Genomic DNA, 23,983 nt, shown 5'->3' with positions numbered 1-23,983 from the left:
GCAATCTAGGTAATATGGATGAATATTTACAAAAATATAAATGGTTTAGATTGACAGCAGAAGAAGTAGAATACTTAAATAATCCCATCTCAGAGAAAGAAACTGAACAAGCCATCAAAGAACTCCCTAAGAAAAAATCCCCAGGACCAGATGGATTCACAAGTGAATTCTATCAAACCTTCAAAGAACGAATAATCCTAATACTATACAAACTATTTGACATAATAAGCAAAGGAGTTCTACCAAACTCCTTCTATGACACAAATATGGTACTCATCCCAAAGCCAGGTAGATCAAAAACAGAGAAAGAAAACTACACACCGATCTCCTAAATGAACATAGATGTAAAAATCTTAAACAGAATACTAGCAAAATCACTCCAGCAAGTGATCACAAGAGTTATTCATCATGATCAGGTGGGATTTATATCAGGAATGTAAGGATAGTTCAACATCAGGAAAACCATTCACATACTTGAACATATCAACAAGCAAACCAACAAAAATCACATGATTATCTCAATAGATGCAGAAAAAGCCTTTGACAAAATATAACACCCATTCCTACTGAAAACACTAGAAAGTATAGGAATAGAAGGGCCTTTCCTAAAAATAATAAATGATATATAACTAAAACCATCAACAAACATCATCTGCAATGGAGATAAATTAGAAGCCTTCCCAATAAGATTAGGTGTGAAACAAGGATGCCCATTGTCACCTCTATTATTTAACATTGTACTGGAAACACTAGCAGTAGCAATTAGAGAAAAAAAGAAATTGAAGGTATCAAAATAGGCAATGAGGAGACTAAGCTATCACTCTTTGCAGATGATATGACAGTCTACTTAATAAATCCTAGAGAATAGACTAAAAAGTTAGTGGAAATAATCAAAAACTTTAGCAAAGTTGCAGGACACAAAATAAACGCATATAAATCATCAGCATTTCTATATATTTCCAACACATCTCAGTAGGAAGAGTTAAAAAGAGAAATTCCATTTAAAATCATCCTAGACAATATAAAATACTTGGGAATCTATCTGCCAAGACAAACACAGGAATTATAGGAACACAACTACAAAACCCTTTCCACACAATTAAAAGCAGATCTAAACAACTGGAAAAACATTGACTGCTTGTGGGTATGATGAGCTAACATAATAAAAATGACCATCCTATCCAAATTAATTTACTTATTTAGTGCTATACCCATCAAACTACCAAGAAACTTTTTTACTGAATTAGAAAAAACTATAACAAAGTTCATTTGGAAGAACAAAAAAGCAAGAATATCAAGGCAAATAATGAAAAAAAATAAGGAAGTTGGCCTAACAGTACCAGATCTTAAACTGTACTATAAAGCAGTAGTCATCAAAACAATATGGTACTGGCAAAGAGACAGAAGGGAGGATCAGTGGAATAGACTAGGGGTAAGCGAACCTCAGCAATACAGTGTATGATAAACCCAAAGAACCCAGCTTTTGGGGAAAAACCCAGTATTGACAAAAACCGCTGGGAAAATTGGAAAACTATATGGGAGAGATTGGGTCTAGATCAACATCTCACAACCTATGCTAAGATAAACTCAGAACGGGTGAATGACTTGAATGTAAAGAAGGAAACTATAAGTAAATTAGGTGAGCACAGAATAATATACCTGTCAGATCTCTGGGAAAGGAAAGATTTTAAAACCAAGCAAGAGCTAGAAAAAAATTACAAAATGTAAAATAAATAATTCTGACTACATTAAACTAAAAAGTTTTTGTACAGACAAAACCAATGCTACCAAAATTAGAAGGGAAGCAACAAATTGGGAAAAATATTTAAAATAAAAAACTCAGACAAAGGTCTACTCAAATATACAAGAAGCTAAATCAATTGTACAAAAAATCAAGCCATCCCCCAATGGTAAATGGACAAGGGACATGAATAGGCAATTCTCAGATAAAGAAATCAAACTATCAATAAGTACATGAGAAAGTGTTCTAAATCTCTAATAATTAGAGAAATGCAAATCAAAACAACTCTGAGGTATCACCTCACACCTAGCAAATGGGCTAAAATGACAGCAGGGGAGAGTAATGAATGTTGGAGGGGTTGTGGCAAAATTGGGACATTAATGCATTGCCGGTGGAGTTGTGAACTGATCCAGCCATTCTGGATGGCAATTTGGAACTATGCCAAAAGGGCTTTAAAAGACCATCTGCCTTTTGATCCAGCCATGGCACTGCTTGGTTTATACCCCAAAGAGATAATAAGGAAAAAGGATTGTACAAAAATATTTATAGCCGTGCTCATTGTGGTGGTAAAAAATTGGAAAATGACAGAATGTCCTTTGATTGGGGAATGGCTGAACAAATTGTGGTATCTGTTGGTAATGGAATACTATTGTGCTTAAAGGAATAAAGAACTAGAGGAATTCCATGTGAACTGGAATGACTTCCAGGAATTGATGCAGAGTGAAAGGAACAGATCCAGAAGAACATTGTACACCGAGACTGATACACTATGGCACAACTGAACATAAGGGACTTCTCTACTAGCAGCAACGCAAGAATCCAGAGCAAGGCTGAGGGACTTATGAGAAAGAAAACTAGCCACATTCAGAGGAAGAACTGTGGGAGGAGAAATACAGAAGAAAAACAACTGCTTGAACACATAGGCTGATGGAGATATTATTGGGTATGTAGACACTAAAGGATAACTCTAGTCCACCTATCAATAGTGTGGAATTAGGTCTTAACGATACATGTAAAACCCAGTGGAACTGTGTCGGCTAAGGGGGGTTAGTGGGGTTTGGGGGAGAGGGAAAGAACATGAAACATGTAACTATGGGAAAATAGCCAAATTTTTTAAAAAAAAGGGAATAAATCTTTTAAGAGTAAAAAAAAAAATAGGGAAATGTCTATTCCCAGCTTATATATTTTAAGACCTCAAATAAAAGAAGATGAACATGATGGAATATATGTTGGCATGTTTATATAGATAGCCTCCATAAAAGCTATGTTAGAGTGGAATGTAGGTGACATAAGTTCTCAAAGGTTATGACAATGGAGCTCAAGCTCTGACAGGCTTTGAGTACAATTACTGAGAAGAGATTATTTCTGTGGTCTAAAGATCAACCAAGCAAAATACCAGAAGATTATTAACTAGATGTTGAATTGGTTTGGGAGGAGACAATATATCTTGTAAAACACATTACAATATAAAACAGTTCTCAGCCCCATTAGTTCATTTTTGACATGCTTGTAGAAGAAAAGGAGAGAAAATAATCACAAGGTTCTTAAGACAATTAATTTATTAAGTGATTTAACTGATTAATTTCCATCATGCAATCTTTGTTCAATGACTGTGAAAGGATAAAATATTGAAAAGAAAACGCAAAGGTGCTTCTAAAAGAAGTAAATAAAGGAAATGCTGGAGCGAGTTTTACCTTACTGATGAAGTCAATAAGAATAATATAATTTTATAGGGTATTTGGTCATCTTACCTTGCAATGCACATGGATTATCATACACATGGATTATCAATAAAAGAATGAAAGCTTATTACCAATATCTTAGAAAAGATGAAGAAATAAAGACATTTTATGAATAGCTAGACAAAATCCTTTTAACTTAGTTAATGTCTTACTCAGTTACTTCAAAGTAAAAGTTACTATGGAAAGAAAGAGTGAAAATGAAAACTAAGCAGAAAACAGGAAGTTCCAGATAAAGAAATATCAGTACCAAAGTCTCTGATGCACCATAAGTACTTTACTCACCTACAAATCACAATTCATGAAAATATTTTATAAATGCATCTATATCTAACTGATAGAAAACAAGTAATTACTCACAAAGCAAATATTTAAGGATCATCTGGGTGCAGACATTTTAAAAGGTTAAAATCACAGGTTTATTGATGTAGAATTAGAAAGGACCTTAGAAATCACCTTAGCCCCCCTAATTTTACAAATAGTACTGGGATCATACAATTTTTCATTTTAGCTTAGTTGGGTTTTTATTTTGGGTTTTCTATTTTATAAGAGTATTCTTCTAAAACAATGAATAATATGGAAATATTTTGCATGATCATACATTTATAGCCCAGATCAAATTGCTTACCATCTCTGGGAATGGGGAGAGAAGGGAAAGGGAGACAATTTGGATCTTATAACTTCAGAAAAATTATGTGGAAAATTATTATCTGCAATTGGTAAAATAATATATCTTTACCAAGAAAATGTACTGATATCCAGAGGCAACCTAATTTGCTCCAGGTCACATAGTTCTATCATTTGCTAGAGCCAAGATAGAAACAGAGTTCCTCTGATTCCAAATTCAGTACTCTTCATTAGTTCATGTTTCTAAATGTCAAATTAGAAGAAAGGATAAAAATGGGAAGTCATGTAAATTTAGAGATGCTACAGCCTTTTTTAAACAAGTTAATATATTAAAAAATGGTTACAACCTCATAGTAAAGATAGTATTTTATCAACGATACTTAGAAAAGTTTTATCTGGTATATGATGAATCACAGGAAACTAAAAGCTGAGAAAACTGCTCTACTAGCAAAAACTAGATTTCCTTAACCAAAGGTAACATGAATTTAGATAAGTTCATTCAGAAAATGGTATAAGAGGAACAAAGAAGTATAGAAGAAATATTGACTCACCAAGAGACACTGCCCCACCAACAAAGCAATTGTGAATAAGGAGTATATTTATCAAAAATTGTCCTAAGGCCCTGCTAAGTCAGATCATCTTGAGAACATTTGTAGACAAAACTGGAAAGGTGGTGACAAATAGAGGTAAAATGAAAAAAAAAATTATGGCCTATTCTTATCAGTGACAAGAAAGCAAGACCATATTTGGATTCCAGTACCTCTATGCCCAAAATACTATGTGATGAAATGCTATTATACTTATGAAGATAAAGTTGGGATGAACAGCTGGGCCTTCCAAACACATATGGAAGAAATCTGTGTTGGAAATGACAGTATCAAAGGCCTTTGGTGATTGATTTTTTGAGAAATTTCAAAGAGGGAAAGGCCCCCAAAGAATGGAAAAGATCACTGACGGTACTTTAAAAAAATGTAACCAAGAAAAAATAGCAACTACTCATCCAAAGGGCTTCCTCATGTAGGCAGCAAGAGTAGCCTTAATGAAAATGTAAAATGAGAAACAGACAAGCTTTTGGAGATTATTTTCTACAACATATCACATTTTCAGTGATACTATTAATGAAAAAGTAAAGAAAATGTAAAATACTGCTGTGTCTATTATTGGTCGATAGTAAAACCAACTTTTGCTGTCTTAAAGGCTCAACTCAAACAAGGGGCTTTTCATACATGTATTAAAATTACTTAAGATTCTGTGAGAGATTGTAGCAAAAATAGGACATCTGTGCTTAGTAATAGTATTTGCCAATGCCAAGGAAGATGTCCTGTGTAGTTTAAATAAAAGAGATTTCTTATCTATAGTGATGTCCTTTAAATAATTCTTTGCACAGATGCCATTTTGTTCACTAGATTAAACTACAAAATCTTCTCAGTGAGTCAAATGAAATAAAATGACCTAATCATCTACAACAAACATTTCAAGTATGGAGGATAATAACCAATGCAAAGGCAAAGAGAGAGAAAGAAGATGACCAGTATGGATGTTATAGGGAATAAGTCAGGAAAAGTAATGCACAATAAGCATGTAAGCTGCTGCTGCATTTCTAAAGGGATTTAAATGACAGAGAAGTTTCTATTTCATTTATTGAGGTGACAGGGAGCAACTAAAGATGCTTGGAAATGATACAGTTGGACTTTTAGAGTATCAATTTAGCAACTGTGTGAAGTATGGATGAGAGAAGGGAGAGAATAGAGGTAAAAGGCCAATTAGAAAGTTATTATTATAGTCTGGATAAGAGGTGATAAAAAGCCTGATTGTGAATGTTAAGAAAATAGATAGATTAGGAGAGTTATAGATAAAGGCTGAATCAACAACATTGAACTGTAAAAATGATACAATAAGCCAAAAACAGAAATATTATTCTGTGGGTGTTATTTGTCCTCTGTACTCAAAGACAACCAATGACATCATGATGTTGGAGTGACTGGTGACATCTTGACTTGCTCCTGAATTGGATTTTAGTGAGGCAGAGTTGAGAAGTCATCTGGCAAAATGAAAGTCAGGACAAATGAAGATGAAGAGGATGATCTTGGCATCTTCAATGTCTGATCAAGCTCCCCAGAGCCTCCTGCCACTGCCTTTACTGATGGGTATTCCCATCAGTAAATCAGTTACCTTCAACTTGGTTTAGCTCATCTGCCCAGATGTGCCTACTCTACATGCCACAGTTTCTTGGAGCCACAGGTAAGAGTATAAAGGTATGAACCTGGTGACCAGAAAAGGATGGCAGCTCTATTAATAAGCACTTTAAGGGCAGAACACAGATGACAATCTGAGTAGCAATATCTGTGTGCATGTGTGTAATATTAGGCCTGGATATACAGATCTAAGTGTTATATTTACAGAGACAGTAGATAAACACATGGGAGCTGATGAGATCGTTGAGAAAAATTATAAAGAAAAGCATTCAGGACACAACTTTGGGCTCGCCTTTACTTTAAGGGCAGAACACAGATGACAATCTGAGTAGCAATATCTAGACATGTTCAGAAGGAAACCAATATTAAAAAAATCCAAGAATGTGAGAATTTCCAAGAAGGGAAAGGGGCAGTGGCAAATGCTATAGAGAGACTGAGGATAAGGATTAGGAAAGGGTCATTACATTACATTAAACCAATACAGGATAATTAGAAACTTTGAAGTGAATGAAGAGTTGTTTTAGTTGAATGATAGTCAGAAGACAAACTGCAACAGGATGAAAACTAAGCAAGAACACAGAAGGCTGAGACTATGAAAAAGAAGAGTCAAAACAATAGCTTAATGGTTAAGTCAAATGAAATTTTTTAAATATGGAAAACATCTGGATATATTTTTAGGTACCATGGGAAGAGTCAGGAGTTAAGGAGAGATCAAAGATTAGAGAAAGAAACGGGAAGAGTATAGGGACAATATGTCAAAGGAGATTGGTGAAGAGAGATGAGAGTAAAAGGACAGTTCTTAATAAGAAAGGTTGAGAGAAAGAAAAAAAATTGTAAATAATAAAAAGACAGATAAAAAGAGGAGAGAAGAAAGAACTAACTCAGTAACAACTGGATTCTATTTCTGCCAAGTTAAGTTTGAGATGCAATCATCTTTTGAGAAGGAGCAAGGAGGCTTGAAGAAAGGCTTGTAAGTTGTAGTGAATGAGGTGTGTGTCATAGAAAAAAGTAAAAAGATTATCTAGCAGTAATTTGAGACCCATTGAAAATAAATAATAAATTTGTAGTTGGCCCTCCAAATTATTTGTGACTTTCTCTAGCACAACTGAGCAGCATACAAATAACAACAGAGAGAACTGTGGAGGCAAACCAGAGCTTGAGTTTGGTGAGGCTCGATTAGGGATTCAAGTGCAAAAGATAGCAAACAGTCTACATGGTGAATTACATGGTTGAGACTGAGAAGGAAAGAAAGTGAAGTGGTCAGGGCAGCAATCCAGCTTCCTTGTCCTGGGTATCAATTTTCCTAACATAGTTTAAGACAACATTAGCTTTTTTTGGCTGTCATAATTAATGTTGACTTCAATTTAATAAACATTTATTGGGCATCTACTTATTTATGTGCTAATAAGTAGCATGCTAGATGTTATAGAAACAAAGATAAAAATAAAAGAGCTGATCCCTTTTGGAATATTAAAAATTTGACCAGATTTAGTCTAAAAAGGATTTATAAAACAACAGAATTTTAGTTTGCTTCTCACTTTACTTCCGAAAGAAATGCATAAACTTATTACATATTTAGGTACTATATTTTCTACAATGAAATGGTCATTAGACAATTAGAATAACTACTTTTAAAGAAGCACCTAAACTATACCTAAAGAAGCAGCAGAAACTCCATTTGTAGGGGATAGCTGATTGCCACAGAAAGATGAAAAATATGAACTATATATCCTAAGCTAAACTGAACTTGTTAAAAATATCTCCAGAGACTAACAGAATGGGTGAAAATTTTACATTTCAAAATTGTAAAATCAGTGTAGTAAATGCATTGTACAATAATGCTATGTCCACATGTCAAATTTCTGTACCTGAAGCATGATGATACTGAATAAACCATAAATTTAACAACTAGTAAAAAATTATACTAAAATAATTAGCTTAATTGTTCAAGTAACATCACTAGGAGTTTATAATTAATCAGTTCAAGTTTTCTCCCTCTGTTAGTTTTTATATGACTTAATGACTAATTTTCTTCCTTAAAAATGACTGAACAAATGAGAAGTAAAACCTCCTCCATAACAGCATGTAAACACAACCTGTGATTTAATAACAAGGTCAAATTCTTGGGATATACATGTCTAAGTTTTATTTAAAAAACTCCAACACTTCTAAGCATTGAAACATTTGGGGTTCTTCACATATTTGAACTAACATTCACAAAATTTATTTTTTAGGAAAGTTTTCACAACTGACCAGAGGGATTTATGTTAATTTTTTAAAATTATTTGGCACTTGGAATACTTTTTCTGTACAATGGGGACAACAGTAAAGAAAAGATGAACAAGAGAATTAGGATTTTAAAAAATTTTCCTTTGAAAGTATATTCATGCCTTATTGTTTCTCTTAAAGAAAATATTAAGAAATATTTCTTCAGCCTTAAGTCCTTTCCAGACTTACTTGAAAAACTTTATCAGTTTTTAATCAAACTTCCAAGAAAATAATGTCCTATACTAGATCCTTTTTCCTTTTTTCAAAGGCCCAATCCCTTTCTATGAAGAGATTGGGTCAAGGTTTAACAAAAGTGGCAACCAGACTTAAAGGAGAAACATTGGGGTCATATCTCTACTGCATAAACTAAAAGGCTGGAGGAGATAGGAGACTTCCTCAGACCTAAGCAAAACACTAACCTTTATTTTACAATTTGCTGTCAGTAAAATGGGGATAATACTAGCACCTTATTATGTCTAGTAACTTCCCTGCTACTACTGAAAACACTACAGTCGTCCCAGTCACCTAGAATTGCAACACAGGTATCATTTTTGACTGCTCACTCTCTCTCAACCCCATAATCAATCTGTTACCAAGTTCTGTTGATTCTACCTTTAAAACATCACTCTATGCCCTATTCTCTCCTCTGACAGAACCACCAATCTAGTGCAGGCCTTCATTAGCCCATACCTATACTACTGTAATAGCCTTATGACTGGTTTCCCTACCATAAATCTTTCCTTATTCCAGTTCATGCTCTATCCAGCTGTCAAACTGATCTTCCTAAAGCAGAGGTCTTATCATATTACTTCTTATTCACTAAATTCCAGTGAAGTCCTATTACCTTCAGAATCAAATATAAAATCCTATTTAGTTTTTAAATCCCTTCAATCTATGTCTCTTTATGCTAACCTGGGCTGAAAAAATTACTGTTTTGTAGAAGGCGGGATTTTAGTTGAGGCTTTAAGGAAGCTAGGGAAGTCTGAAGGCACAGAAAAGGAGGGCTAACATATTCTGGGTGTAGGACACAGTCATTTAAAAAGATTAAGGAGAAATAATTTAAGAATCCTTCTTCTACCAGAGAGCTATGACCAAAAAAACCAAAACCAAAACCTATAGATCACATTTAAGAAATCATAAAGGAAACTACCCAAATCTCTAAGAACCAGAGTGCATAGTTGAAAAAAAGAATCCATAATAAAAACCCCAAATAAAAACTCCCAGAACAGTAGAGCCAAAATCCAGAACTTCAAGTAAGAACAAAAGAAAACAAAACTCTTCAACCTTCCAGAGAATTCAAGTACAGAGGATCCACACAAGACTTAGAAATCACCATTAAAAAGGAAAGAAGTGCATGGAACATACAATTCAATTTCAAAAGGAAAATTAATATTGTATGTTCATAACCAAGAATAACATATTTGGCAAAACTAAGCATAATTCTATAGAGAAAAAAATGGAACTTTAATGACATACAGAAGTACCCAGCCTGAGGAAAATACCAGAACTACATAGAAACTTTGAAATATAAACACAGTAGGTCAAGAGAAATATAAAAGAGATAAATATAAACAAGCAGTCATAAAGGACTAAACAAGAATCAAATGTTTATGGTATAATATAGGGAGATGATACATTTATCCCCTTAATACACTATTATCATCAGGGGTCATAGAAGTAATCTACTAAGAAAGAGAGCTTGGAAATATTTTTGTTTTAATGATCTTGCAAGAAGAAAAGAAGGGGAAAAAGGATGGAGGGGGCAGGAAGAAGAAAGATGAGGGAAATTATCTCATAAGTGGGGTGTGTAAGTAGAAGATTGTATATACAAGGAATAAGGGGCGGGGGGTTTGTGAGCAATGTATCAACCTGATAAATTTGAGCTGGTAAAAGAAGGGAAGAAGAAACTCAGAATTGGTCACAAAATTATATTTCACTCAGTAGCTGAATAGGAGATAAAGTGGGGCAGCTGGGTGGCTCAATGGATTGAGAGTCAGGCCTAGAGATGGGAAGTCACAGATTCAAATCTGTCCTCAGACATTTCCTAGCTGTGTGACCCTGGGCAAGTCACTTAACTCCATTGCCTACCCCTTACCACTCTTCTGCCTTAGAACCAATACATAGTTCTGATTCTAAGACAGAAGGTAAGGGTTTAAGAAAAACAAAAACCTGTGATTGAGCTTAGAGAAAGGGAAGGAGAAAAGGAGTGAAGGCACTGAAGCTGAGAGCATCTAAGCTAGAGACCATATGCTCAACAAACACCTCTCATCCCTGTTTACTTTATAAAAAAAAGAGGTGAGAAGCAAATAAATGGAAAAGTAAAAGAAAATAGGAATGGATGGATGCCAGCGGGAAACTCTTCATCCTGAGAGATCACGTCAACCTTGATGCTTATACCTCATCAGCATCCTCTAACTTTGGCACTTCTCTGATTGGAGGGAAGAAGAGAGCTCTTTTCCATGAGTGTGCCTACCATGCCACAAAACCTCCAATATTAAACTGTTAGTATCTTTTGTCATCTTTGTGAATTTGCAAGGTATGAAGTAAAATCTCAAGGTTGTTTTAATTTGCATTTCTATAATTATTAATGATTTGGACAATCACTTCATATAGTTGTTCTTCCTTTAGTTTATATATTTGACCTCTTATATCAGTAGCAAAATGGAATAATTTCCCTTATTTATCCATCATCCCTTTCATTTCTTTTTTTCTCTTATTGTTAATATTTCCAAAATTATAGCAAATAATTATGGAGAGAGTATTTATTAGGAAAGCTTATTGTGTATTCCAGTTGCATATGATCCTTGCTTTGGTTACAGATTCTTTTTATAACATTAAGGTAACTCCATACCTCTACTTTTAAAGGATTTAAAAAAAAATGGTCATTGTACTTTGTCAAAGGCTTTTCCCATATTTATTGAAATAATCATGTGGGTTTAGATGTTTTTGGTTCCAATATGATGACCACATTGTTTTCTTTATGTTGAACTATTTTTACATGCTTATTATAAATCTAACTTGGTCACAGTGAATGATTTCTTGCATGAATTTTTAACCCTTAATTTTGGTGTATTGTCTTATAGGTGGAAGAGTGGTAAGGGTGGGCAATGGGGGTCAAGTGACTTGCCCAGGGTCACACAGCTAGGAAATATCTGAGACCGGGTTTGAACCTAGGACCTCCTGTCTCTAGGCCTGACTCTCACTCCACTGAGCTACCCCAGCTGCCCCCGCAGTTGAGATTTTTAAAAAAAATTGTTAACTGATACTTATTAGTGATAGTGGGTCTTTCTGATAGGAGTCAACAAACTAACCTATAGACAAAATGTGGCCTGATGCCTGTTTTTGTATGGCCTCTGAACTAAAAATAAATTTTGCATTTTTAAATGGTTGGAAAAATTAAAAATAACATTTAAAACAATTGAGGATTTCAAATGTTAATATCTACAAAATTTTGGAACATAGTGATGATAGTCACTCTTGACTGCTTTCATGCTACAATTGCAATTGAATAGTTGTAACAGACCATGTGGTGCTCTCATAACTTCTTACTTCTGAGAGGCACATTAAAAATCACAGTGATGCAGTTGTAATTTAGCATCATTTCAAGTACCAAGTACATCACTATATGACATTTTAAAAAATTACAGTAAAGATCCATGATGTCAAAACAAAAAGAGAAAAAAGTTCTATTATCATTTTTTGAGCAAAGAGGAGAGGGTAAAATTTTTCTGAAGAATCATCTTTAGGAACCAAAATTATTGACCTTGAATGGCTTTGGAATTTTTTTTGCTATATAATTAGTAATGTTTCTTAATGAATTCAACCTAAAATTACAAGGAAAAACAGCTTTACAGGCATAACTTATTATTGAAGTAAAGTCATTTTAAAAACTAATATTGCTTGAGTACATGTAAGCTAAAGCAAGAAGTTATATCTCCATTCTCACACAAATTTGTAGAGGATATATTTTCTAAGCTCAAACTACAGTTTCAACATCATATTTTTGGACCTCAATACAAATGTAAAATAAATGTCCTAATTTCAAAATCCATTCAGCTGTGCAAGTGAGGAGAGCCTTACCTTGCATTCAAATGAAAGTGATTAAAATGTAATCTAATGACATGCTAAAAGAGAAGAATTTAACAGAATTCTATAAATGCCATGTTCAAGTCAAATTAGTATTTGGTAGTACCTATCCATGTGAAAAGATATTTTCAAAGACCAAATAGAGATCTCAAATAAACTGATATAAGAAAAAGTAATAGAAATATCAGATTATTTAAGATCTCTATTTAGTCTATTAGTTCAGATATAATACATTTTTTGAAAGCATTCCTTTTTTCTGTTTTATTGGCATATAGCTGCATAGTAAGTTGTTATTCTTTTTTTTATTTCTGGTTTTGTTGGAATTTTACTTTGTTCATTCACTATTTTGTGGATCTGATTTTCTGCCCTTTTGTTTTAATAAGCCTGGATATAAAGATATTCCAATTTTGTTGGTCTTTTAAAAGAATAGCTGCTGGTTTTATTTATAATTTTTGCAGTTTTTGTGATTTCTGATCAATCTACTTATCCTTTGATTATCTTCTGCTTTGTACTTGTTTTAGGTTTATTGGTTGTATGGTTCTAAAAATGTATATTTTCCTCACTAATCTTCTCTCTATTTTGTTAATATATGTTTGCAAAGAAATAATTTTTCCCCTGAGGAGTGCTTTAGCTGTATCCCAGAATTTTGGTATGCTGCTTCAACATTATTTCACAAAATTATGCTTTCTTTGATTAGTTCTTTGATCCATTCATTATTTAGGATTTCGCTCTTAAGCCTCCATTTGGCCTATGTTTTTTGTCTGTGCTTCACAAACTAATTATTATTCCATAAATATGATACATAAAGGATATGTTTAATATTTTTTCTTCTAACATGTTTGCAATGCCTTAACATATAATCAATTTTTGCAAAAGTTCCATGTGTTACTCAGAAACTTATTCACTTAAATAGTACTATTTAGAAGACACTACACATATTTTAGCTCTAGTTTCTCCAGCAATTTTTTCAATTCTAGTTTCCTTTTTATCTTTTTTTGTTAGATTTGTCAAGAACTCTGAGACATTACAGTCTCCTGCAATTATTACATTACTTTTTGTAATTTTTCATTTTTTTTAGGAATATAAATGCAAAGGTACTTGAGGTATAAAAATTTTTAAATGATATTGGTTTGTTATCTATGGTTCTTTTAGCATAACAATTTTTTCTCTGTTTATATTCTTCTTATGTTTTAAATGTTTTGTTTTCTCTGGTTGTACTTCTCTGGTTGTACGACTATAGCTCTTGCCTTTTTGGATTAACTTGGAGAGTTGTAAATTTTGTTCTATCCCTCATTTCTGTTTTATGTAATCTTTGAGGTCCATTTCTTGTAAGCAAGATTGTAGAATTCTGTTTTCTTATTTAATCTAGTCATTCTTTTTCATTTGATTGGATTATTTATTCCATTCACATTTAAAATTATGAAAATTAGCTTTAAATTTTTCTCCATTTATTTCTGATACTGGTTTTATTCATGAATTGGAATTTTCTCCTCCTTTCCTCTCAAAAGACTTTAGCTTTTTAAATTTAATTTATTTTAAATCAACAGTATTCCCATAGGCTCTTTCTCCCCAAATTTCAAGTCCCTATCCCTTTCTCTGCCTTTCTATTTCACAATATCTATTCAGATATCCAGAATTATTTAGCTTACCTGGAGACCAGTAATTCCCTCTGTTAAAAATACTTTCCCTATTGGTTCATCTGTTTATTATCAAGGTTATTAACTAAGTTTTTTTCTTCTAAGATCTTTGGTAATTATTTTCCCATATCAATTACATTTTCTCTCCTTATAATCATCACGTTAGCAGTTGTGACAAAAATGGAAAAATGGCCAATGTTGGAAGGGTTGTGAAAAAATAGGTACATTAATGTACTGTTGATATAACTATAAACTAGTCCAGCCATTCTGGAAAGTAATTTGGAACCAAGACCTAAGTCACTAAACTGTATATATCCCATGACCAAGCAATGCCACCACTAGGTTTATATTCAAAAGAGATCAAAAGAGAGGAAAAGGATTCCATGTACAAAAATATTTGCAGCAAATTTTTTTGTGATGGCAAAGAGATGGAACCTAAAGAGGTACTCAACACTTGGGAGAATGGCTGAAAAAAAATTATGATTTGAATGTGAAGGAATCCTCTACGAAATAGAGAAAGGTATGGTTTTAGAGAAAACTGAAAGACATGAATGATGCAAAAGTGAGAAGAATCAAGAATTTTTTCCTATAGTAGTGTATTATTACTATAGTATTATATAGTACTATCCTGTAATATAGTATTATAAAGACAAGCAACTTTGAAAAACTTGAGAATTCAGATTAATATATTAATCAACCACAATTCCAGAGCATTTATGACAAAACATGCTACCCATACCTCCTGACAGAGAGGTGACTGCAGACTGAAATACACAGTCGATGTGGGAATTAATTTTGTTTCCTATGTACATTTATAATAAAGCTCTTCTTTTCAACAGGATAGGGAGGTTGGAGAGAGAAATGATTTTTATTTATTAGAAAAAATGAAGTTTTATCACAAAATACACATTTATTTGAACAGGTAGTTGGGCCCATATGATAGAATGCCAACATTCTAAAAGGAGGAGAAGAAAAGTATTCTTTCTGGACTTTAATATCTTCAAAGGTTATTTAAGGGAGTTAAATAAGAAGAACACAGGACAGGACTCGGGGCTAGATTGCTTCAGTTATCAGGGTTTTAATAGGAAAGGAGAAAAGAAAGAAAAAGTTTGAATGCATTATTGTACAAATGAGTCTGATGGGAATGGAACTGGCTATCTCTCGTGATTGGGACACATGAGAAGAAAAGAATATAAAATGGAGGAAGGGATAGCTCAGATGAACCCTGCTCTTATTTGAAATGGGCAAAACAAAGTTGAATACACAGAATTTGGTGTAGAAATATATTAAACTCAAGGGTGAAACAAGAAAAAATGAGAAATGGGTTTAAAAAGGAAGATAATAAAAAGGAAGATAAAATAATAAATGGATTTAAAAAGGAGGAAAATACTTGAAGCAAAATAAACTTCCTGATCCAAAAGGGGGAATTAGAAGAGGAAAAAAAGTAAATAAAAAACCTAGAAATCTAATGGGGAGGGTCCACAAATGGAAAATGGTTAAATAAATTATAATATGTGGATGTAAGAGATAACAAAAATGAATTATATATTAATGTACTATAAAAATATTAAAAATAAATGTTTACAGAGAATTCTGGATAGTATGAACTGATATGAAGTGAATATAATTAGAAGGAAAATGTATACAAGGACAAGACTGTAAAGCAAAATAACTTAAGAACTCTGACTGATGCTATGCCCAACTATATCTCCAGAAGACATGTTACAGTCCTAACAGAGAAGTGATGGCCAGAATGTGGACTCAATTTGTTTGAGTATGTTTATTTGACAAAGATTTTTTTCCTGCTTCTTTCTTCAGTATTTAATTAAGGAGGCTAAGGGGTGATATTAAGGGAGAGGGAGGAGATTAGTAGTGATTACCCAAAAAAAGGCTACCTTTAAATCATTTAAAAATGCACAGAAGAGAAAAGAAGAAAGGTTAGAAAGAAACATGGACAAATAGAACGGTTATAAAAGTTAGAAATGAAACTTATGTATCTTTAAAAAACAAAAAGTAGAACTAAAAAGGAAATTCATGGTTACATATATAACATGATTTTGTATTCTTTGTATATGAAAATGCTTTTGTTTGGTCTTGAGTTAACAGGAACAACAACAACAGTGTAACACTGACAGGACAAACCCATGTAGATGAATCCTCAGTAAGGAATTTGAATTCATAAGACATAATAAGGGAACAGGAAGAGATATCGCTCTCTATATGAAAGCTATGTTCAGACCATAACTTCATCTTAGTTCTTCAATTTAATCATGATGAAATTAATTCTCTGATTTTTAGATGATCAGAGAGAAGAACTGAATAAATTTGTGGATCTAAAGACTGGCATTGCTCAGACACAATACTGCTCAATAGCAGCATTAATGAATATACAAGTTTGAACAAAGAATTAGGGGAAAAAGTAAGCTTATTTTTCCAAAGTGATCATATATATATATATAGATATAGATATAGATATAGTTGGAGAGAGAGAGAGAGAGAGAGAGAGAGAGAGAGAGACAGAGAGAGAGAGAGAGAGAGAGAGAGAAAGAGAGAGAGAGAGTTTTAATTGGATTTGTGAAGTTTTAATATTAATTTTCCAATCACTAATATTTGGTATATCTGATAGACTTTGTAATTTTAACATGAATTTTTTTTTAAAACCCTTAACTTCTGTGTATTGGCTCCTAGGCGGAAGAGTGGTAAGGGTTGGCAATAGGGGTCAAGTGACTTGCCCAGGGTCACACAGCTGGGAAGTGTCTGAGGACAGATTTGAACCTAGGACCTCACGTCTCTAGGCCTGACTCTCAATCCACTGAGCTACCCGCTGCCCCGTAAATTTTCTTGATATGAGTAGTTTTAAGTTTTTGACAGGAAAATCTTGGAATTAGAGAGTCGCATGAACTAGCCTCAGGACTGTTGATTTCAAAGACATATGTGTTGTCTCACACTCCAACCAAAGTCAAGTAAATGAGCACTAATTAATCAAACACTGAAGTATCAAAATGAATGATAGAATGAGAAAAGCAAAGAAACAAGGGCAATAGTAAGAAAAGTGAGTCATCACTTATGTACTTGCTTATAACAAGATATTACAAGAAAATAAGGCAAAGGAGAATCAAGTTAGTTCATAAGGCTGTGTATTATTTGGCTTATTTGTAGTATGCTTTTAAAAATCGATGTGAAAAACTAAAATTTATAGGACAGAGAATTTTAGAGTTAGAGGTCATATAATCTACCTCCCTACTTCATACATTAATCTTCTCTACAAAATTCTTTGAAAAACTATTTTTTAAACAAATAGTATTTGCCTAGCAAAATTTTTTAAGGTCTTCCTAAAAAATATCATAATTTTTTAAATTTATTGAATTAAAAAAATTCAATGATCAGAATCTTCAGCATCAAATTAAAAATAACACTTAGTTTTGAAAAAAAATTACACCTCTGTTCTGTTCCACATAAATTTGGTCAACATACATTTATCTTACCTGATTTCCAAGTTTATCACTTCAGTCAACTCTCCAAATTTTATCTCCTCTACCTGTAATTCTTTAACAGCATCCAGAATTTTTTGTTGGTCTCTAATATTAGTAATTCCATTCTAAATTAAAATAATTTCAATGTATAATGATTAGGAGAGTTACGTCCAAAAGGTAATATTCAAGAAAGCTAGTTACTAGATGAATTACATATTGAAATAAATCAGGATAGTAAATGGATCTGTCATACAGGAAACTCTAAACTGAGGAAACTTCCTCTACTAATGCAGGCCAATAACTTCTTTACAATTTATATTCTTAAAGAGTTGTCTAGCAGTGATGGGCAAACTTTTTAAAGAGGGGGCCAAAGGAAAGGAAATGCTCATTTGTCAGTCTGTTTCTAAGGCAACTCTTTCAAAGTTTCATTGTATTGTATCCCACTCATGGTATTCGTCAGATTAGGAATAATGTCCTATGGCCAGATAGAACATTTCAGGGGGCCACATCTGGCCCGCAGGCCATAGTTTGCCCATCACTGGTCTAGAGCTGTGAGAGAGTATTTCATTTTCCTTTGCTCTCTTCATTATCTCCAACTTACCATGTAAACAGCTTCTTTATACACAGTTATTCTCAAGTGTCCACTCCCTGATTAGGCTGTGAACTCTTTCAGGGTAGGTACGGTCCTTTGCCTCTATATCCCTGTCCCTTAGCACAGTGCCTGGCACACAGGAAGTACCTAATAAATACTTACTGACTTATAAAGTTAATATGTATCAGAAGTAGAATGCAATTGAATGAAGACTGGCTCCTATGCCACCTTTATCTCTTTATTATAATTTGATATTGCAAAATATAATTGATAAACTTCTGAAATAACATAATTCCACATCAGTTAATTTTTAGCACATATCTTTATGCTTTCATTTTAGGGACTGACTTATTTTACTATGTTCTTATTTAGTGACATTTATTTACAATGAATCTATTTAATCTAAAAATAAGCAATACTAAAAACTTCAATACGCAAATAAATCAAACAAATACAATAGAATTCTTTTAAAAAATAGGAATCAAAGGAATATATAGATTATGACAGTCCCCTTCTTTCCTTTTTCAGACTTTTTCTATTTTTCATTCAAACCTTTAAGAAGTATTTATATGCCAGAAATTGTGTTAGTATCTAGAGGTTTAGTAATAAAAACAAAACCTCAAAAACCTTAAATTATAATCTTAAGTGTAATAATTTTTATGTGGATCTTCTTTATATAACTTAATTAGGAAGTAGTTGCTCATTAAAACCACTAGATGGCAAGACAATCATACAGTTTTTGCAAAGAAACTATCCAGTAGTGGAAGTGTCTTGGAGAGTCCAACTCAATAATAGCCTAATGGTTTATAAATGTATTTTACATTTAGAATATTGCCCTATATTACTCTAAATGAGACATCTTTACAGTCCAAATAAAGAACATATTAACAGTAGTATTATAACTAAATTTTGAAAAACCAAATAATGATGCTAATAAAGTGAAGGAATTGGCAAAAACTTTATCATTAGTAGAAACCCTATTAAATTATTTAACAATTAGAAATAATTCAGACAAAATACAGCAATGCAAAAAAAATACAATGAAAAGTTGTCAGAAATACTAGCCTCTGTAAAGTCTTCCTTTCTCATTGTCAGAAGCTGCCGTAAGGTGATCTCTCTTTCCTGAGGAGAAAAAAAAAGTTTGTCAATTAATTCAGTCCAAAGAGTAGAAGGAAAAAACTTTTTATATTATTGTTTTTTATGGGGGAAAATTTGGCAAATGATCATTTCTCAAAATTTACATAAATTAAAGTATAACATACAATATAAAATATCATATACATTTTGGCTAAATTTTGGTTTATAACTTAATTCTAAATATTTGCCCTCGAAAATAATTTTATTAAATTGTACAAAAGTTTTATTTCAAGAACACTTAATTTTTAATGTTTTTTGATATTTGGTATTTTCCCCTAATTATATATAAAAACAATTTTAACATTTGGTTTTTAAAAATTGTTTCAAATTCTCTCTCCTCTTCCTTCCCACCCTCTGTGAGAAGATAAAGAATTTGATATATGTAATATATTTGCAGTCATGAAAAAATTTTCTTGTTAATCATGTTGTAAAAGAAAACACAACCTCCCAAAAAGAAAAAAATTTAAAAGTATGCTTCAATCTACATTCAGACTCCATCAGTTTTTTTCCTTTGGAGGTGGGCGGGATTTTTCATAAGTCCTTCAGAATTGTTTTCTATTGTTGAAAATAATCAAGTCATTCACAGCTGTCAATTCTATAATATTGCTATTACTATGTACAATGTTCTCATGGTTCTGCTCATTTCGCTTTGTATCATTTCATGTAAATCTTCCTAGGTTTTTCTGAGAACATCTTGTTCCTCATTTCTTATAGCACAATTCCAATACAATTATATACCATAACTTGTTCATCCATCCCTCTCAATTTACATTGCTTTGCCACCATCAAACAGGCTACTATAAATATATTTGGACATAGAGGTCCTTTAACTTCTTGCTTTTTTAATCTCTTTGGGATACAGACCTAGTAGTGGTATTTCCAGGTCAAAGGATATGCATTGCTTGGTAGCCCTTTGGGCACGGTTCAATATTATTCTTTAGAATGATCGGATTACTTCACAAAATCCACCACGTAGTGCATTAGTGTCTCAATTTTCCCTCATCCCCTCCAACATGTCATTTTCCTTTTCTCTTTTGTTAGCAAACTTGATGGGAGTAAGGTGGTACCTTCATTATTTTCATTTACATTTTTCTAGTCAATAGTGATGAAGAGCATTTTTTTCTTGTGACAATAGATAGCTTTAATTACTTCATCTAAAAACTATCTGTTCATATCCTTTGACCATTTATCAGTTGGAGAAGGCCTTTTATTCTTATTTGTCTCAGGTCTCTATAGCTGAGAAATGAAGTCTTTTTCAGAGAAACTTGCTGTAATTTTTTTTTAGTAATGATTATTGTATATTTCCCTCCATCCTATTTTCCCTCATCATCCTCTCATCCTGTCCATTTTTTTGAAATTCTTTTTTTTATTTTGAATATTTCCTCCTAGTTACATATTTCATGTTCTTTCCCTCTCCCCTAATCCCCCTTAGCCAATGCACAATTCCACTGTGACCCTGTCCATTTTCAAGTGCTTTGCTTCTGACATACTGCCTCCACCAATTGCCTTTCTATCAGCTCCCTGTCCCCTTTTCTTAACTCTTTCTTTTCCTCCTTTCCTGTAGACTAAGATAGATTTCTATACTCAACTGAGTGCATGTTATTTCTTCTTTTTAGCCAATTCTGATGAAAGATTCAAGCACTTTCCCACCTCACCCTATACACTAAAAAGCTTTCACATGACTTTTAATTTACCTTATTTTACCTTTCCCTTCCTCTTTTGCCCAGTGTATCACTCTCACCCTTTAATTTTATTTTTTAAAGCTATTATCCCATGATATTCAACTCAAGTCTGCATACTTCTTATAAATACCTTAATAATGATAAAATTCTTAAAAGCAACAAATATCATCTTCCTACATAGGAAGGCAATTTAATTTTATTGAATCCCTTATTTCTCTTTCTTGTTTATCTTTTTATGCTTCTCTTAGATATTAAATTTGAGAATCAAGTTTTCTATTCATCTCTAGTCTTTACACCAGAAATACTTGAAAGTCTTCTATTTCATTAAATATGAATTTTCCCTCTTGAAAGATTATAACCAGTTTTGCTGCATAGCTGATTCTTGGTTGTAATCCTAGTTCCTTTGCCTTCTGGATTTTCATATTCAAAGCCCTTTACTCCTTTAATGTAGAAACTGCTAAATCTTGTGTTATACTGTGTTTCTATGATATTAGAATTGTTTCTTTCTGGCTGCTTGCAATAATTTCTCCTTGACCTCTGGAATTTGGCTATAATATACCTGGGAGTTTTTGTTTTGTGATTTCTTCCATGCAGTGATCTGTGAATTCTTTCCCTTTCTATTTTATCCTCTGATTCTAGAATTTCAGGGCAGTTTTCTTTGATAATTTTTTAAAGATGGTGCTGATTTTTTTTAACATAGCTTTCAGATAATCAAATAATTTTCCAATGAGATAGTTCACATTTTCTTCTACTTTTTCATTCTTTTGACTGTTTCTTGATGTCTCATGGAGTCATTAGCTTCCACCTGCCAACCATAATTTTTAAGGCATGATTTTCTTGAGTGGGCTTTTGTAATTTTCCATTTAGTCAATTCTACTTTGTAAAGAATTCTTCTCCCTAGTGGATTTCTGTACCTTTCTTTCTAAAGGGCCAACTTTGTCTTTCAAGAAGTTTTTATCTTCAGTACAATTTTTTCTATCTTTTTCCATTTGCTTAATCTTGTTTTTTAGTGGTTCTCTTTTTTGGATTTTTGTGCCTTGTTTACCAATAAGCCTACTGTGTTTTTAAAAATATACATTTCTTCAGTATTTTTTATGCTTTTTTTTTTTTTACCAAGCTGTTGACTCTTTTCCCCATTATTTTCCTTATCGTTCTCATTTCTTTTCCTAATTTTTCTTATGATTACTGTTGGCTTTGATTTCTTCATCTAAAAATTACTTTTTCATGTCCTTTGACCATCTGTCAATTAGGGAATGATATGTATAAATTTGACTTAATTCTCTATAAATTTGAGAAATTAGGCTTTTATCAGAGAAATTTGTTATAAATTTTTTTATGAGTTTGTTGTTTCCCTTCTAATCTTAGTTAGATTTTGTTTGTACAAAAGCTTTAAAATTTAATATAATCAAAATTATTCATTTTACATCTTATACTCTTTATCTCTTGTTTGGTCATACTTTAGTTATGGTTTCACTCTTTATAGCTCAGTCATATATCCATTTTGACCTTTTTTTTTTTTCCTGAGAGGAATTAGTATTTTTCTTGGAGGCTTTGGATGTAGCAGTATGGACTTTGTTGTCTTCTTCTGAATTTGAGTCTACCCTATAACCCAAAATAACTCTTTAGGTTGAGTTTCTTTTTTTGCTGTTTGCTCATTTTCCTGCTTTTTTTCTTTTCTTTTAGTTTAAAAAAAACTGTTAAAGTTGGGCTCTATAACGATATGTAAAGGGAGCGTGGTTCCAAACTTCAGGTTCTTTGTGCAGCTGACTTGAGAACTGGCACTAGATATAATAGTTTGACTTTGTTGTCTTCTTCCAAATTTGTGTTTTGAGCTTCCTTATCACCATAGTAACTTCTTATGGTCAATTTCTTTTCATTTGTTTGCTCATGTTTCCAGATTATTTCTTGATTTTTACAATTATGTAAATTTATGTAATTTTTACAACTATGTTGGGCTTTGTTCCCCAAATAAATAGAGCACTGTCCCAGTAACAGCTTTCAGAGCTAATTTTGGGAGTCTTTAAGTTTTTAGTTTTTCCAAAGTGATTTAAGGAGAAGTGTATTTACTATTCTCCTGGCCTATGCTTTAGCCTATGAGCAACCACAATAACTCTCTAGTGTCCCTCCTTATCCTAGGCCTGCAATCCAGAACTAGGACTCAGACTTGTTGATGGGCAATGTAACCGACCCCTCTATTTACTGCCAGCATAATCACCCCTGTAATCTCTTTTACTCCCTTATCACTGCCATCAATTCAGTTCCCCCCAGACCTGCTGCTATCTTGATGGGGCACTGCTTGTGCTGGACTGCATTCCACTTTCACCCCAGTGCAACAGATCTTTCCTGCTACTCTATTAGGTTAGTTTGGGTGGGAAAATTATCTTCCCCATCCTTTTGTGTTCTGCTGCTTCAGAATTTGTTTTAAGGCATCATTTTAAAGTTGTTTAGAGGAGAATTTGGGAGAGCTCATGTGAAATCCTTCCTTTTCTTCACCACTGTGGCTCTGCCATATCTGCCTAATGTTTTATTAAACTAAAATGACTATAATTTTTTAAATTTTTGTTTCTTTAGCTTATGAGTTTTCTAAATGAATACTGAAGTAAGCTGTAATACTCTATATCAGTGATGAGCAAACTTTTTAAAGAGGGGGCCAAAGGAAAGGAAATGCTCATTTGTCAGTCTGTTTCTAAGGCAACTCTTTCAAAGTTTCATTATATTGTATCCTACTCATTGTATTCATGGTCAGATTAGTAATAATGTCAGGGGCTGGAAAGAACATTTCAGGGAGGCTGCATCTGGCCCGTTG

At 32.9% G+C, this 23,983-nt stretch overlaps 1 protein-coding gene across 1 annotated transcript in view; it reads right to left on the bottom strand.

Moving 5' to 3' along the window:
• The window catches only part of ASZ1 (ankyrin repeat, SAM and basic leucine zipper domain containing 1), a 63,004-nt gene that overhangs the window by 12,171 nt on the left and 26,850 nt on the right, over positions 1 to 23,983 (bottom strand). The window contains exons 9-10 of the mRNA XM_044679488.1: positions 19,424 to 19,480; positions 17,779 to 17,891 (exon numbers count right to left, since the gene is read on the bottom strand). Coding sequence (XP_044535423.1) covers positions 17,779 to 17,891; positions 19,424 to 19,480 — 170 coding nt within the window. The remainder of the gene's footprint in view (positions 1 to 17,778; positions 17,892 to 19,423; positions 19,481 to 23,983) is intronic.

This window comes from Gracilinanus agilis, chromosome 5, assembly GCF_016433145.1.
Source record: "Gracilinanus agilis isolate LMUSP501 chromosome 5, AgileGrace, whole genome shotgun sequence".
Lineage (NCBI taxonomy): Eukaryota > Metazoa > Chordata > Mammalia > Didelphimorphia > Didelphidae > Gracilinanus > Gracilinanus agilis.
Note: the sequence above shows the minus strand (reverse complement) of the source record. Positions and strands in the feature narration are given on the sequence as shown.